This window comes from Drosophila busckii, chromosome 2R (assembly GCF_011750605.1).
Source record: "Drosophila busckii strain San Diego stock center, stock number 13000-0081.31 chromosome 2R, ASM1175060v1, whole genome shotgun sequence".
NCBI classification, from domain to species: domain Eukaryota; kingdom Metazoa; phylum Arthropoda; class Insecta; order Diptera; family Drosophilidae; genus Drosophila; species Drosophila busckii.
The window spans coordinates 19,510,494-19,527,292 of NC_046605.1; the positions used below are offsets into that span (position 1 = coordinate 19,510,494).

Below are 16,799 nucleotides of genomic sequence, written 5' to 3' on the forward strand. Positions count from 1 at the left end.
ATAAAAAATACAATACTATATATATTAATGTTAACCGACTTGACTTGGCTTTGAAACAGGTATAGTTTATACAAAACATTTAGTCTAGCATTAAAATTGTAAAAAATTGAGAAATGAATTTTTGCTATCATATGTAATTTTGCTTGTTAAAAAATGTTATCAACTAACTAGCTATGTAAACAAATTGACAACCTCTATGTTAATATTATAAATATAAAAAATGTTTGCATGTACATAATCAAATTATAAATAAAAAACAATTTATTTAACCCGTACAACAAAGAGTGCTGCGAAATTACTTAATTTCACTAAAACAATTTTTCGACATTTTTTTTAGTTTTTTTTTTATCACGCAATTAAATTTCAAGCACAATTTGCAAATTCATTTATGTCAAAAGCTGAGACAACAAATAAATGTGAGCACATTTGTATAAATAACAATTTGTTATTGTTCTATGCTATGTAGCTTAATACTTTAGGGCATTGTTTACGCATTTGTTGCTAAGTATCATGGGCGTAGTCGGTATGTAATTTAAGGGGGTTCATACCTTTTATATGTGTCATAGCTGATAATTGTTTTCTACATTCTTATTATAATTTGCTGAAAACTTGTACAATACTTAAATTTGAATATTCCGCCCTGACTACGCTAATTGAAAGAAACTTTTAATTTATTGCTGATATTGTTTATTTTTTTATTTTTTATTATTCTCCAAAGTGAGTACCTAAGTCTGCATCTAAATCTGCATCCCTTCCTTCCATACATGGCTACGCCTATGCCCTCTCTACCTACTACTCTTTAATATGGAAATTATAATTGTATTATTTTGTTATATTATTTTTCAAATTTTTTCTTACATTTTTTCAATTGTTCAGCTTATCCCAGCTTATGTCAAGAGTCCCACAATTTAATGAGGATTTAATATGAATAAGAATAGTATTGTAGAATTCTATGACTATGACTACGCCCATGTTAACAACACATCAACTTAACGTTAATTATTATTAAAATTTTCCACGAACTTCTACTTAAATTTGAATTATCTAGACAGCTGCACCCCTCTGACTACCACCATGCTAAGAATCTCTCAACTTAATGCTGATTTAATATTTAAATGATATGATTCATTAAGATTCTGAGTTAGCTGAAGCGACTATTTAATTATGCAGAAATCATTAGCTAAGCTTTTGTCCATCGTCCATTCACGCTGCCTAGCACAAGAGAGAGAGAGAGAGAGAGAGAGAGTGAGAGCGATCGGTTAATAGCGTATTGAGCAGCATCCAAAATGGCTCACAGCGTGGCCAAAAGTGTGACCTCATGGATCGCGTCGTCGTCGTCTCCGTCGACATGTTGTCGTCATTGTGGCGCTGCCAGCGGCCAACGGCAGCGACTGGGAGCGACACTAATGCTGTGGAATATATCGTGGCTATGCTTATTTCAGTTTGAGATACAATCAGGCACAAGTCGGTCGGAAGTGCCAGCCAAACGCAGAAGCGCAAACAAATGCGATAAAATTCGTATGCGAAACAAAGTTAAAGTGATGTGAATTGTGTGAAAAGAAATGTATTAAGTGTAAATAATAATAAAGTAAAATAAAATAAAAAATATACAAAATGCAAATGCAAATGCAGCAGCCTGGCACGCCCATAACGCCGCCGCCTTCGCGTCGCTCCAACAGACCCGCGCCGCCACGCATCAATATATTCAATATAAACAACAGTGGAACGCCCATGCCGGGCTATCCCTATGGCTCCAATACGCCCATACCCAATCCACAACCGCCGTATACGGCTCAGACAAATTACACAGCCGGCGGCGCTAGTGGCGGCCCCTATTGGCCGCCGGTGGCGAATCCGTTCGGTCCCAGCAACTTCATGGCCAAGGGCTATGAGGGCTTTCTCGATCTCACCAAGTCCGGCATGAGCTTTGGCGAAAAGTTCACCTTCGGTCTCTACAGCAAATTCAGCAACTGGTCAAAGCGCTGGTTCACCCACATCTTTCTCATTGTGGTGCTGGCGCTTTATAGCGTCGCTGGAGCGGTTCTCTTCCGCACTGTGGAAGGTAAGAGATCGAAATCGAATTTTGTAAAATTTGATTTGTTTGCTGATCAAGCTGTTTACGCAATTGTTGTGAAAACAATTTAAGCACCATAAGCCAATAGACAGCTGGCCCCAGTTTTGGCCTGGCGTTGATTTTTTGATGGCTTTAGATAATACACAACAAGTCAGCGGAACCGTCGAACAGGTGAATGAACATTCGCTTGCCAAATTGATGAAGTATACAAAAGTGAATCATGAGCTCATAGACCTCCAGGACTGGGCAAAGATTCTATAGAGAACTGCATATATTCTTAGAACAGCCAGCAAAACACATTTCCAATTATTTATTACACCTTATTACACATTTTTAAATGTTCTTCAACTTTTAAATAGAATTTTAATTATATAATGCCTTCATTTAATACAAAAATACAAACATTCATTAAAAAGATTTTTTTCATTGATAGAAAATATAACAACAAATTTTAAAATATTAATTCTTAACAAAAAAATAAAATATTTTAGATATTATATATTTAATATTAATAATATATTATTATATTTAATGTATTTGAGTTAAAATTTCATAGTTTTAATTAGAATAAGTTAGCTTACCTCGTACTTTACTTAATGTTGATTTAGTAATCTATTTATTTTTAAATAACTACATGCATATATTTTTTTAAATACTATTTATTCATTAATGTATGCATGCATTTTTATTTGCTTTCTTTTTTTGAATTTTTGCTCAATTGACAACAACTAGAAATATTTTAGTTTTTAGTTTGCCAATTGCAATGGCTGGAAATTTGGTAATTTTTGTTGGCAAGACTCCCATTTGGTTTAGCCAAACATGTAAATAATAATATTTGCGAACATATTTGTTGTAGGTCAAGGCTAAATATGCAATATTTAAGTAAATTTATTCCATTTGTTTTACTTACAGAGCTGCCAAGCAAAATTGAAATCGCAGATCAGCAAGTGCGACAGCGAAACTTTTTTGAAGTGATGCGCAGCATGTTGGAAGATCCGAGTATAAGAACGGTAAGCCATTAAATTTGCTTATAAAAAATACGATATTATATATTTTATTCTTTTTGCAGCTGTCCGAGACCGAGTTCAGCGGCAGAGTATTGAATATTTTAAACGATAACGATAAGGCGGTGCAGACGCTTTTGCGCTCTGGGTTATTGACCGAGGAAATGGCCAAGGAGCGTGATCCCTGGGATTTTTGGAATGCAATGGTCTACAGCTGTACGGTCTATACAACAATTGGTGAGTATATATTTTTAAAAAAATAATGTATGCATGCATCATCCATTTATATATAAAATACAAGCATTTTGTCACATTTCTCTTTATAAAACCAAAATAAGTTTGTGACACAAAAAAATGGAAATTAGTTTCCGTTTCGTTGATGTGTGATTTAAATAGCAAAAGAGCCACTAAAATATGCGCAATATATAAATATATATACGCGTACAAGTTTGTCTGCCTAGACAAAAAAAAAAAAATTCACGAAATTCCTTGGAAACTTGTCTTACAAAAAATAGATTTTCCTCTAGTATTTGCCAACAAATTTTCACGCTTTTCTGCACTTGATTTATGCGCCTGTAAACTTGTCCATAAGCTAAGGCAATGTAAATTATTGAAGCACTTGTCAATATAATTTACACTTGCAACTAGCATTTAATTTTAATTGCTTTGGCGTGTGCGCACTGCTGTTGCCTAGTGTAAAAAAATGTTGTCGCATTAAATTATGTTTTTCATTTATTAATATGTTATCAGCTGACATCAAATTAGCTTTTAATAGCTGTATACCTATTGATTTGATTTATTAGTCAAAGATTGTTTAAATTAATTTCGATGCTATAGCGACCAAGTTTAGCAAAAAATCTGTCAGTTGTTTAGTTTATACAGTATACAAATAAAATATATAAAATTTAGCAACAAATGGCAGCACTCGCCTTGGCCATTTGTCTTACTTTGGGAAAAACAAACAAACAAACACTTGTCGGCAATACACATATATATATATATATATATAGCACATATGCATATATATATATAGTAGCTAGATATTTCAAGTAAATTATTTAGCATGGATATTTTTATACTCTTGACAAGTTTCCAAAACAAATGCCTCAACTCAAGCTGCAGACAATATTTGTTCACACCTAAAACAAAAGCAATTAACATAAATTGCAATTATAGCGCAAAGACAAGTGCCTAAGCTTAATATATACATCTCTTTATAGGTCAGTGTCTCGCTTGTCGCTTCTCGTTTGTGTTGCAAGTAATTAACAATTTCATATAAAAATTATATAATAAATTATGGCCGTAAAACTAGTGCACATCCAGCTATGAATAGCATGAACATAATTTCACATTTTTATATCAAAATTCTTTATAAATTAAAATTTCTCACTGTGCGCATAGACATTTGCAAATAAACAGCACTTAAACCTTAAATTATTTCAATATTTAAAAATTTCTCCACTGTAGTATAAACAAAACATAAACATTAAATGCGAATGCGAATCCGAATCTGATCCGTCATCAACGGCACAATATTGCGCATACGCCAGCGAGGCACGTTCGAAATAGCGCCGCGTAGACACTACGATACGCTCGCTATGAATTAAGTATGTGGCGAAATTAGCTTGGATATAAAATTGATATGAAAATCCACTTGACGTCACCGAAAAATCGAATAGCGTAAATTATAAATTGAATTTTTATTCGAAAATTTGGCTTAGTCAGTTTGTATTATGGGCAATAGGGTATGCTATAAAATTGAGTGTGATTTACATAAAATAAACACACAATTAATTTCAAGAAAAACACAGCGGAAGGAAACGCAATATACAAACAAAAAGACAGTTGAGTGTTAATGCCGAAACTATTTGAATGAATGGAAAAATTATAGATAAAGAATATTTATAGACTAGATGTTATAGACTAGCATAAGATAAGACTCAATTTGCTTTGGATTTGTGTTGTAAAGATTTGGCAAGTAAAGACGAAAGGCTGACAGAATAGGACTTTGGATATAGGGCGTATATAAAAGCAAAAATTATAGAACCATTAAGATGAATAGCGCTCCTAGCCAAGTGAACTAGTGTCGATCTTATCCAAGTCGGAATTATAGGAAACAATTTATTACATTTATATTTTGGCCATTGGCACTTAGTTTACTAATAAAGCTGGGGACTTGAAATTATGCATGAACTTTATTTTGAATATTTTAGAATTTTGTATTTTTTTTTTCAAATTTAAATTTTTATAATTTTTATACACTTTGACATTTTTGTAAAAAATGGGGAAAAAGGGTATTTATTGAAAGTTGCTCAAAATGGTCTTGGTAACAGGAAGAAGGGAAGGCGTGCAGGACCCCATAAAAGTATACTATATTCTTGATCAAGTCGACAGAGCTGAGGTCGATATAGGCCATGTCCGTCTGTCCGTCCGTCCCGTCTGTCCGTCTGTATGAGTGCGTGTTCCTCAGCAACTATAAAGAGCTAGAGCAACCAAACTTGGTATGTAGGTGCTCCTATATCCAGGACACTACGCTTTTTATTTTATTTTTTTTTTTCCTTTCCCCCTCCAAACCGCCCGCAAATCAAAAAAACGATATTAAAGGCAGTACAAATATCTTTTAAAAATCTTGAAAAAAAATCACAAAAATTGCCATAGTCATGTTTTCGACCGGATTGTGGAAAAAGGTTTCAAAAAATTCAAAACGATCGGATAATTAACATAGGGAATTATTTTTCACATTTACAATTTTCAATATAGACAGCGGGGTGCCGTGCTGACGCGCCATACAAAACGTCGCTGCCGACGCAGCGGCGGCTTCGCTGCTGACGCTACAGCGAAAACGAGCTGTTGGACGCGTTAGCTGTTTTGTGTGTATTGTGTTTGTGAGATGCATGCGTTGGGTTTGCTGCAATACCATTAGTCAAGTGTATTTTAAAAATGTTGGTGGCGCCCAACTTTAACCTGTCCACTTGTTATTGTTGGAAAAGGCCAACTCACCGCTCACATAGTACTAATTTTTAACAGTTTTCGGTTACAAATTCACCTGCAACATGTGAGTTTTTCACGAAAAGGGGGAAAAACGGGGACAGACTATTACTGCACGGTCAATTTCGATACTTATAAGAACAAACGTACGTTATTACATTGTCTCAGTAAGCCTCAGCTTGTTAGTTACACTCTACGAAAAGTAGAGAACGAATTTAAATTTTTTACACAAATCCACATAAGCAATACACAACTAAAAAACTAGAACTTCACATAAAAGTACTATTCAAAATAGATAAAACATACCTTTATCTTCGTTTTACATTGTTAAATAATTTTTTTTGACGCGAAAATATTTAATTGAGTCAAAACTTAAAATCATGTTAAAAAATATTTTTTTTGTTTGTTTTATGCTGATTTTTCAAAGCTTACAAAAAACCTAACACAGTATTATAAATTTTTTGAAAATTATATTGTTTGTGTGCCATGTATTTACTTTAAGATTGCATCAGCAAAAAGTCAAAATTCTTACATGGAAATTTCGACTTTATGCCAAAAAAATCGACTTTGGGACCATAGTGCATTGCAACGCCTCCTCATCTGCTCTTAATAATAATGCAAAAAATATATTTAATCTATGCTTTAAATCATTGAAATACTTAAATTCTAACGTTCTAAATTTTATATACAAATTTTTAAAAATATTTTGGCGCGCTAATTTTTAAAGCAAGCGATAATTGCTCACAAATAATTAAAGGTGAAAAGAGCTTTAAGCTTTGCAGCGAACAGTAATGGACTAAAAATTAGTCCGACCGGCAATTAAATGTTCTCTTTATTAAATTAAAATGAAGCAACAACAAAAGCAACTTGCATATTAAATTGTAGAAATTTAAGACAAAGCTAAATGCTTTTGTCAAATTAATGTTGCATATGTTAAAGAATAAACTTAGTGATAAGCACTTAATATTTATAATTTTTATAAGTATTCCCTTAAAACTTATTAATCTTGTAGCAGCTGAGTATTAAAAACTTCTTGAGTATGCTTAACTAACACATAGATAAGCAAACAGCTGTTGGTGTTGGCATAGAAATTAGAAAAATGTATTCGAAAATTATAGACAACACAATTTTGAGAATTTAATTTTTGTAGCAGCGCAGTTCGAAATTAGACAACGTTGCGGCATGAGTATTGTCTGCTGGCTAAAAAATATTTCAAAATAGATTTATGTATATGCGCATATATATATTATATATATGTTCGTGTATATCTGTTGAGTGAAAAGCAGCCGCAGATGTGTGAAAAGAATCAGTTAAATGACAATTGCTGCAAAATTGAAAACTAATTCGAAGGTGCAATTGAAATAGAAAAGAAACTGCAAATGATATAATTTCAAGTGAAAAGTGAACATATGAATACTTGCTGAATTGAGTTATAAATAGAGCGAGAGAGTGAGAGCGAGAACGGGAGCGAGAGCATGGAAACTACAACAGATGAGCAGAGCGTGGGTGCGTCCAGGCAACAGCAGCTGCGACAGCGACGCCAGCGGCGCAGCCAGCGCGAGCAGACGCCTGATGCGAGCAAGCAATATGCAAAGGACAATGCTGAGCCACAGGCTCAACACATTAGGATGCAGATACGTCCGCCAGGAGCGCTGTCTGCACATGAAAGCAAAATACTGAGAAGACGAGACAAGAGCTTTGCCAGCTCCGCGCAGCGCAGTCAGTCGCAGCCTAGAGAGGCGGAGAAGCTGAGCAATCCGCTGGCGCAGCAGCTGATGAAGCAACAGCGCAGTTTGTCCTCGCCGCGCCACAAGGAGGAGTCCAGTGAGAGCGAGCTAACAGGCAGCTCCCAGTCCTACACGCAGCAGCAGCAGCAGCAGCAGCAACGTCAAAACGAGACTCTGACACGCTTGGAGCAGAACATGCAGCGCTTTGAGGATGAGCGGCGTAGATTCGAAACAGAGAAGCGTCTGTTTGAGCGCGAGAAGCGCGAGCATAAGGTGCGCCATCGCCAGCAGCTGGACTATGAGGAGCGCAAGCGTTTGCTGCAAAGCTATCGCAAGATCAGCGACAGTTTCCAGCTGCCGCAGGATGAGCAGGAGCGTCAGCGTCTGGTGCAGAGCTTGCGCCTGCAGCGCCATGAGGCGCCCACAGTGCGTATGCGCAATCGCAGCAGCGGCTACGAGGAGTCCTCGACGCAGTTTAGCTCCTCCGATGCGGATACAGCAGAGGAGCTAACAGCGAGGCATAAGCCAGCCTATATAGCTGCCATACGTGGTGCACCACCGCCAGCACCACTGCCAGCTAAACCAGAACCACCGCCACAGCCACCGGAACGTCGCGCCGTAAGTCGCAACAATTCATTGTCGCCAGTGCGGCCGCAGCGACGCTCCAAGACGCCCGAACAACGCGCCGAGCAGCAGCTGCGCAAGTCGGAGTACATTGAAGTGGGTGAAACACGCGACGTGGTTGACTGCAAGCCAAAGCTAAGCGAGCGGCAGCAACGGGACGAGCTGCACAAAGCCTATATGGAAGCATCAGCTAGAGCTGCTGCAGCTGAAGCAGCCTTGGCTAAAAGTTTGCGACGCAGCAACAGTCTCAAGCTGCCGGAGGAGCAGCAGCAGCCCAGCAAGCAGGAGAGCAAACGCAGCAGCAGTCTGGAGCGTGTCAAGCGAGCCAAGCGCACGCCCAGCTTAGAGCGTCCTAAGCTCGAGAAGCCCTGCGTGCCAGACGAGCCAGCGATGGAAGAGCCAGCAGCAGAACCATTGCTGGTAGAAACAGAGATCTCTAAGCCTCCAACATTGCTGCAGCGTCTCTTTAGACGCCAGCCCAAAGCGCCACCCACTGTAGATACCAGTGTGGTGGCAGTCTCTTCTGACGAGCCTGTCACACGCTCCTGGCTCTGGCACTTTTGCTCGGAAGCAGCGCATGAATGGCGGCGCCTTAAGCTCGACTATCCACAGCGTCTGCTCGAGCTGCGTCAAGTGCGCAACGTTTGCTTCTCTCACACAATTCTGCTCACACTATTGCTGGGATTTGGTGGTTTGGTCTTTCGCTATACGGAGGGCACGTCGGAAAACATTTACAAGTGTGAGGTGCGCAAGGTGAAGCGCGACTTTATCGACAATCTCTGGGATTTTAGTCATAACATGAGGTAGGGGCCACACAAATTGGATGTGAATTATGTATTTGACTTTCAATTTGTTGTTGCTCTGTTTGCTAGAGAGGATGACTGGAAGTCCTTGGCACGCACCAAGTTGCGCAAGTTCGAGGATGAGCTCAATAATTTAGCGGAGCTGGGCTTGCGTCGCTATCCGGGTCAGAAGTCGTTCAACTTTGTCAACTGCATCATTTTTTGCTGGACCGTTATCACCACCATAGGTAAAGGCATCAGTTCCGAGTGCATCATGAAAGGAAATAATCATATGCCTTAAATTCAAATTTGGAATACTAATAGTTAAAGTTCTTAATATTAAGAAAAGAAATATTAATAGACCATAGAAAAATCATTTTTATTGTAAGTCAAACTTAAGTAAAACTTTTTTTAAATTAAGTGATAAAATTGTTTAGCCCTACGAAAAGCCTGCGCCTCTTAAAAGAGTCTCAACATTACCCCTCAGTTACGACTGTTAAGTTCACCTTATCTATGCTCCATTCTAGAATATATTTATTTTTTCAATGTTCAATGTTTTTCGCCATGTCTGCTATATTTGCATCTCCATCTACTAAATTACTTTGCTTCACATCTTTTTAAAATAGTTTATTTTATAGTTAATTCTTATCACCATTTGCTCCATTTCCTTGCAGGTTACGGTCACATCACACCCAAAACTCCATTGGGACGCGCACTGACTATTGTTTATGCCATCATTGGCATACCCATGTTCCTCATTGTGCTGGCGGATCTGGGCAAGCTCTTCACGCGCAGCATCAAGTTCCTTTGGGCCTATGTGCGACGCTTGTACTACACGCGCTCCTGTCGTCGCATACGCCACCAGCAGCAGTACCGCGATGCCATGACTGGCTTCAATACCGTCTACGACATGGCCATACGACGTCCGAGCCAGTTCTTTGGCATGATGGATGCAGAATCTGCGCACCAGGATGCAGAGGCGGGCAAGTCGCTGGGCACTTCACATCCAGAGACGCCAACGTCGCCATATCCGGAAACATTTGAAGTGGACGATGAGTTCAATTTGCCTGTATCGGTTGCGACTATACTACTCATCATTTATTTGCTGCTGGGCAGCGCTGGCTACACGGTGCTCGAGCATCCCAATTGGACTTTCATGGATGCCTTCTACTATGTGTTCATCTCCATGTCAACAATTGGCTTTGGCGATCTGGTGCCCAGTAATCCGTTCTTCATGATGATCAGCATGATTTATCTGATGTTTGGTCTTGCGCTCACCTCCATGTTCATCAATGTGGTGCAGATCAAGCTGAGCGATCACTTTAAGCGTGCCAGTGCCAAGGTGCGCGTTACCATTGGCATGGCCAGCGAATTTGGCGATGGCTCGCAGGTGAAAACACCATCGGAGATGGCTTCCGTGCATGGCTCGCGTCTGGGACGCAATGAAGAGGATGGCAATGGCATAACAGCTGCCACGCCGCCGCCTCTCACCTCCATCCTGCGTCCAGCACGGCCACTCTCGCCTGCTTTCAGCAACATGGAGAGTCCACCGCCTTTGATGCCCAGGCGCCAGGAACTGCAGCCGCCTACGCCAGCCGAGAGCGAGAAGAAGAAGAAGCATCGTTTCTTTTAAGCCGCTTATGCTGTGTAATGCATTTGAAGCGTCCTGGCCACCTGAACAATATACTTAAGTTAAGCAAATTGCAACAAAAACCAAAATGACAAAATTAGTTGCAAAATCGAATTTATGCACTACTAAGAAACAAATTTATTTATTATTCTAAATGATGACTATAGGTTAAGTTAAATATTAATAAACCACAGCGAGTTTAAATAGTTGTATGTTCTATTTTGATTTGCAATGCAATAAATTTGTTACAATCGAAACAAAACTCATTTAAAAAGGCGGCTTTGGTACGGTGTGACCATATTCAACAGATGCTCATATATCGTGCAGCCGCCACTACTTTGGCTCGATATCAATAAGCGCTCGCGATTAGCGCCGACGAGAAATTCGCTGAATCGGTGCGTTTGCCCATCACTTATTAAACACGCATTTGAACTGGTTGGTTGAACGTTCGTACGCGCGGGTGTTTTACAAAAAATACGTTAAGAATACGATCGTATTATTTGTTTGTAAACTATAACAAAATGCAAAATAAATAATGTGTGCAAACGTTTTGAAGCGGTGTCGTGTGAGTCATATAAAATAACTTCATAAGTGCATGTAGTTTGCAAATGCATAAAAAAAACGCGCCAAAACGCAATAATCAAAAATTATTGCATATAGTTTGTACAAAAGTTTTACAATATACGCCGAGTGCAGTAAATCAAACTTAAATTAAATAAATACATTGTGAACGCATGACGAGGTAGACGAAGTAAACGCCGCCGGTTCCTGTTTCTGTTTTTGTTGTCGCGTGTGTTTCAAAAAAAAAAAAGAAGGAAGCGCTACTACAACAACAACCACCAGGTGTGCCAGCTGTGCGTGTAGATGTGTGTGTTTAATGCTTGTTGTTGTTTTTGTTATTGCTGTTGCTGACAGTCCTTCTACATTTACTAGTAGTAGTCGTCACACATTTATACAGAGCAGAGCAGCAGCGCCAGATGCATGTGCGTTCGTTCGTTTGCCTTTAGTTTTGGTTTTTGTTCGCTTGCATTCATTCCCTTTCACATAAATTCCTTTTTGTCTGCAGCCCCCAATCAGATGCCAGCACACACATAAGTACAACAACATATATAAAAAAAAATAAAAACATGCATGAACATGTAAATATGTGACGACATCATATGTAAATTGCACAATTTGCGAGATTTGTTATATTTTTGTTTTTTGTTTCTTACGCCACATTGCCAATTTGCTAAATGCGGACTCTCTCTCTCCATCTCTCTCCCTCATTTGCATTAGTGTTAAAGTGATCAAAACAAACGGTTCTTTTTGTATTGAGAAATTTGTCAAGCAACAGTGAAGTTCGCAAATATAGTGTCAACTACAAATTGAGCAAACGGAACGCTAATCACAATGTCCGCAATTAGCAGCCGCAATCAGAAAATGGAACAACAGGTAGGTGTTGAATATACAATGAGCACAAACTACAAATTAAGATATAGATAAACAATAAGCACTTATTACGCTCGAATTTTAGACAACAACAAACACTGCGAATTAACAATTTGTTGATCACAATGAAAGTTTAAGCATATATTAATAAGTTTAATCAAAACCACTAATAAGTGACACAATTGTCAAGATTACCATAAAATTTAATAACTGGCCTCCATGATCAGATCTTAAATCAAGAAAAATAGTGAGAACAAAATATTATAAATAAGTATGTGCAATACTCAGTCAGTTAGAAAATACTGGACCCATCGATTAGACTTCTGATTGTCTCTTTCAGTATAATAATAATATTATTATACTAAAGTTAAGCGCACGGAAGAACAAAAGAACTTTATTTAAGTTTATCTAAATGCAAAGTGTAAGAACTTGAAGCTCATATTGCTTTCGTTTTTCCTTATTCAAGCTTAACTACGTGCTCGAATTTCCATTGCAAATCGAATAGCAATCTCTTGGCAATTACCACAAATCCTGGGACACAAACTTGGCTGCCAATCAGCAGCAGCAGCCAAATGAGTTGCTTCCTTTTCAGTTGCTTTAGCTGCTGGAAATGTCTTTTTCAAGTGCTGAGAAAATTGTCAAATCTATGGCTTTCATTAAGTCCACGGCAAGCGAATTAGACTTAACAGTTGGCTGCATGTATGTGTGCGTGTGTGTGTGTGTCAGGATAATTCAACACATACTGAAGATACGTGAAAATTTCAAGTAGTTCACACACACACCCAAGCAAGAAAACCCACACATGGAATTTTCTATTGCTTTGCAGTTGTCATTGGCCTCATTTTTTTTTATTGTGGGATTGGGGTTAGTTTGGGGTTGTTGTTGTGGTTGCTATATAGCAGCCACTAAACGTCTATATAAATTGAAAGAAATCAACAAACTGTTAAGTCGTTCACTCATCGAAGAAGTTTGTTCGATTGAAAGCTGAACTACAAATGTGCTGGCAATTGTATGGAAATAGTTTATGAGCTTCTGCTATGGCAACTAAAAATTAAGTAAAAGGCACTTTTGATATAATTAAAAGTATCAAAAATATTTAAGAGGCAGCTACAAAATAATAGAAGTTTTAAGTAATAGAACAATAGTTATAACAGTTTGAATTTGTTGAAGATACTTTAACTTTTAAATTAAATTGATTTTCTTGTTCATGCACAACGCAGCACATTGAATATTTCGTTTATTTTTAACAAGCTTATACTTATTTTTATAACACTCATGCATACAGAAAAATATATAATTTATGAAAATGAATGCCTTGCCCTGTATAAACGAGTTTCGCAATAACTTGAAATTTGCAGCTTTTATGCCATAATTAAAATTTAAAGACATTGCCCTGCGCCTTTTAGTCGGTCGGCATATATATTCTGATTCCTAACAATTCTGAAAAGTAAATACAATCTAAGCAATTGCAATTAGCACTTGGCATAAATCAACAAGAGTGTATTTGCATTTGCGTTAGTCAGAGTCAGGAGTTTTATGCTAAAAATACACAAAGGATTAATAAAAAAAGGGGCAAGCCAGAAATGATGGCTGAGGCGCCACCAAAAAGTCGAAAGCTAGCATTATGTTGTGACCGGCGTAACTAGTGGCAACGTGTGTTACACACACACACATACACACATAATGTATGCATGTGTATTTGTATAAATATTTAGTTAGACGCCATTGCAGTTATTAGCAATAAAACAAAAAAAGGACAGGCAACAAATTCAAGTTTCCAAGCGTAGGCAGGCTATATAATATATAAGGTTTAGGTAAAATCGATGACAAATTAAAGGCACACACACGTGTGTGTTTGTGTGTGTGTGTGTTAGCCATAAGTCAAGCAATTGTTTTTTTGATGTTACCCACATATGCTTAGTTACATTTTCATAATTTCTTTGCTTTGCATGTGTGTGTGTGTGGCATGCAACACGTTTTCGCCAATAATTTGTAGCTTTAATTCGGAAGCATTGCCCGCCCTAAGGAAATGACGCATCGCATTTGACTTTTGCTTGTTGTTGTTGCCTTTAGGGTTTTAACGGTATTTCTTATATGTGTGTGTGCGGGTGGTCCTGCCAGGTCCTTGACCTATGGCGGGCCTAAACACATTTATTAGCAACTCGTGTGCTTAAGCAAAATAAAAAGCAAGTGCTAATAAAGTCTAGAATGTTATTGCTATAAGTAAAGAAATTTCAAATAAATTTTACTTAAACTAAAAGCCACAAATCTGCCACCAAATGTTGCACAAATAGTTCGCCCATTTGCTATGTCTGCGCTGCTCTCTCTCTCTCTCTCTCTTTGCTGCCTAATTGCCGCAATGACAACAAGTGCAACGTTCTGCAAGTTTTGGCTGCAACAAGCAATTTGCGCCTTGTGGCAACCTCTCAAGCTTGCGTACTGTATTTCTTGCTAATTGGTAACAGAACAGTTTTGGGAATATTCGACACGTGCAGCGGCAGCAGCTGCATTATTAATAGACTTAACTAACTTCAGATTAATGCCTGCGTGCTGATCGATTTTCAGTAAATTCCAATAGACGTGGCAAAAACACACAGAAATGCACAAAATTTAGGTGTTGCGGTCTTTTGGCTTGCAAACCACATCAAACAAATGTTATTAAACAATTTAAAAGGCCTTTCAAAAATCAATCGATAAAAGGTGCACACATGAGAATGCGTTGAATATAGAATGAGCAATGGGATTTGAAATAAATATTGCAAAATGCTGAACATTTTATAGATGCTCTTCACTTAGCAAATATTAGTATTAGTATTATTCTGTTGCTAAACTAACTTAAGCAAGTTGATAATAACTAGCTTGAAATATAAGAATGACTAAAGTAGCATTTACTATAAGCTATATACAAAAAACAAAAAAGAACAAGTGGACAGGTTAAAGTTGGGCGCCACCAACATTTAAATACACTTTGACTAGGGTATCGCAACAAACACACGCATGCACTCACAAACACATACACACAAAACAGCTAACGCGTCTCAGCTCGTTTTCGCTGTAGCGTCAGCAGCGACGCCGCCGCTGCGTCGGCACGACGTTTGTATGGCGCGTCAGCACGTGCACCCCGCTGTCTATATTGAAAATTGCAAATATGTAAATAATTCCTAAGCTATTTATCCGATCGTTCTGAAACTTGCACAATCGGTCGAAAACATGGCTAGGCAATTTGGTGATTTATTTCAGATTTTAATCGTTTTTTTCGATTTGCGGGGGAGGGGGGAGGAAATAAAAAAAAAAAATAAAAGCGTAGTGTCCTGGATATAAGCACCTACATACCAAATTTGGTTGCTCTAGCTCTTATAGTTGCTGAGGAACACGCACTCATACAGACGGACAGACGGACGGACGGGCGGACGGACAGACGGACATGGCTATATCGACTCAGCTCGTCGAGCTGATCAAGAATATATAGACTTATGGTCTGCCACGCCTCCTTCTCCCTGTTACATACATTGAGCAACTTCATAATACCCTTTTTCCCATTTTTTACAAAAATGTCAAAGTGTATAAAAATACTTTTTAAATATTTCTAAATAATAAAACAAATTTTTTAAAAATAGCTACAATTTTAAAAATATTTTTGATGAGTTATATGCAAATCATATATATTAGGAATCGTAATCATTATTAGTTATATTATAAAAATTACACGGTAATGAATATTTTCCAATTTCCCAATACATAAGAATTAAATAATTTAGAAATGTAAAAATGAGCTAAACAAATTAGTACTGAAGAATAGCTTTGTAGTTCTCTTATAAGGATAAGTAATAATATAGGGGAAAAATTAACACAGAAACTGTAAATTACTGTTGAGTTTTATTTTGAACGAGAAATATAAAAATCATTAGTTTTAATGTTTTTTTTTGTTGATCAAAAATAAGGTCTAAACTTTACGCAATTACTCAAAAATAATAATTACCTTTGAAGAATATCTTAAAAATTGGAAATATAAAAGTTACGCCGGAAATGCAGAGATTGTTGAAAAATAAAATATTTGGTGTCCACTATAAGTACGTGATTTTCTAATTAAAAAAAAAAATAAAATAATCATTAATGACGGTCCCTGATTAATATAATATTAGACCTAGACACTGCGTTAGTCAAAGTATTATCAATTGAAAAGCTTCGTTTGCTAACTTTAACTTTATATAAATAACTTATCAACTCTTGCTGAGAGCAAATTGATGCATTTGCATAGAGCGAAGCTGCCGCTTTGAATAAAAGATAATCAGCTTTTGGTTAGTTTATGGCTAAGCGGCTCACACATGCCGCAAGCTTGTTAAGACTAAAAAAAGGAAATAAAAAAAAAAACAAAAAGCAAAGGCAACGAACAATCGCATTTAAAGTTGTAGCTTACTTAACTTGGCTGGTTGGGACTGTTGTCCAAACTGTTGAGTCGCCAAACTCAAGTTTTTGCACAGCTTTCTTTCTTTTTTTTTTTGTGGCATGAAGATATACAAAAGCCTTGCAGCTGACAAC

At 37.5% G+C, this 16,799-nt stretch overlaps 2 protein-coding genes across 3 annotated transcripts in view; both read left to right on the forward strand.

Annotated features, from left to right (window-relative positions):
• Positions 1-1,439: 1,439 nt before the first annotated feature.
• Positions 1,440-11,017, forward strand: LOC108597748 (CG34396). 2 transcript variants are annotated; one of them, XM_033293170.1, is made up of 4 exons: positions 1,440-2,062; positions 2,987-3,084; positions 3,144-3,315; positions 9,874-11,017. In XM_033293170.1, exons 1-4 carry the CDS (start codon positions 1,615-1,617, stop codon positions 10,830-10,832), a joined length of 1,677 nt encoding a protein of 558 aa, XP_033149061.1. In that variant the 5' UTR covers positions 1,440-1,614; the 3' UTR covers positions 10,833-11,017. The 2 variants fall into 2 exon arrangements, with proteins under 2 accessions (XP_033149061.1, XP_017839944.1); XM_017984455.1 differs by lacking the exons at positions 1,440-2,062; positions 2,987-3,084; positions 3,144-3,315 and adding exons at positions 7,312-9,220; positions 9,290-9,447.
• A 616-nt stretch (positions 11,018-11,633) lies between these two features.
• The window catches only part of LOC108595769 (protein king tubby), a 33,222-nt gene continuing 28,056 nt past the window's right edge, over positions 11,634-16,799 (forward strand). The window contains exons 1-2 of the mRNA XM_017980875.2: positions 11,634-11,672; positions 12,116-12,263. Of these exons, the coding sequence (XP_017836364.2) occupies positions 12,222-12,263 (42 nt within the window). The 5' untranslated portion in view covers positions 11,634-11,672; positions 12,116-12,221. The remainder of the gene's footprint in view (positions 11,673-12,115; positions 12,264-16,799) is intronic.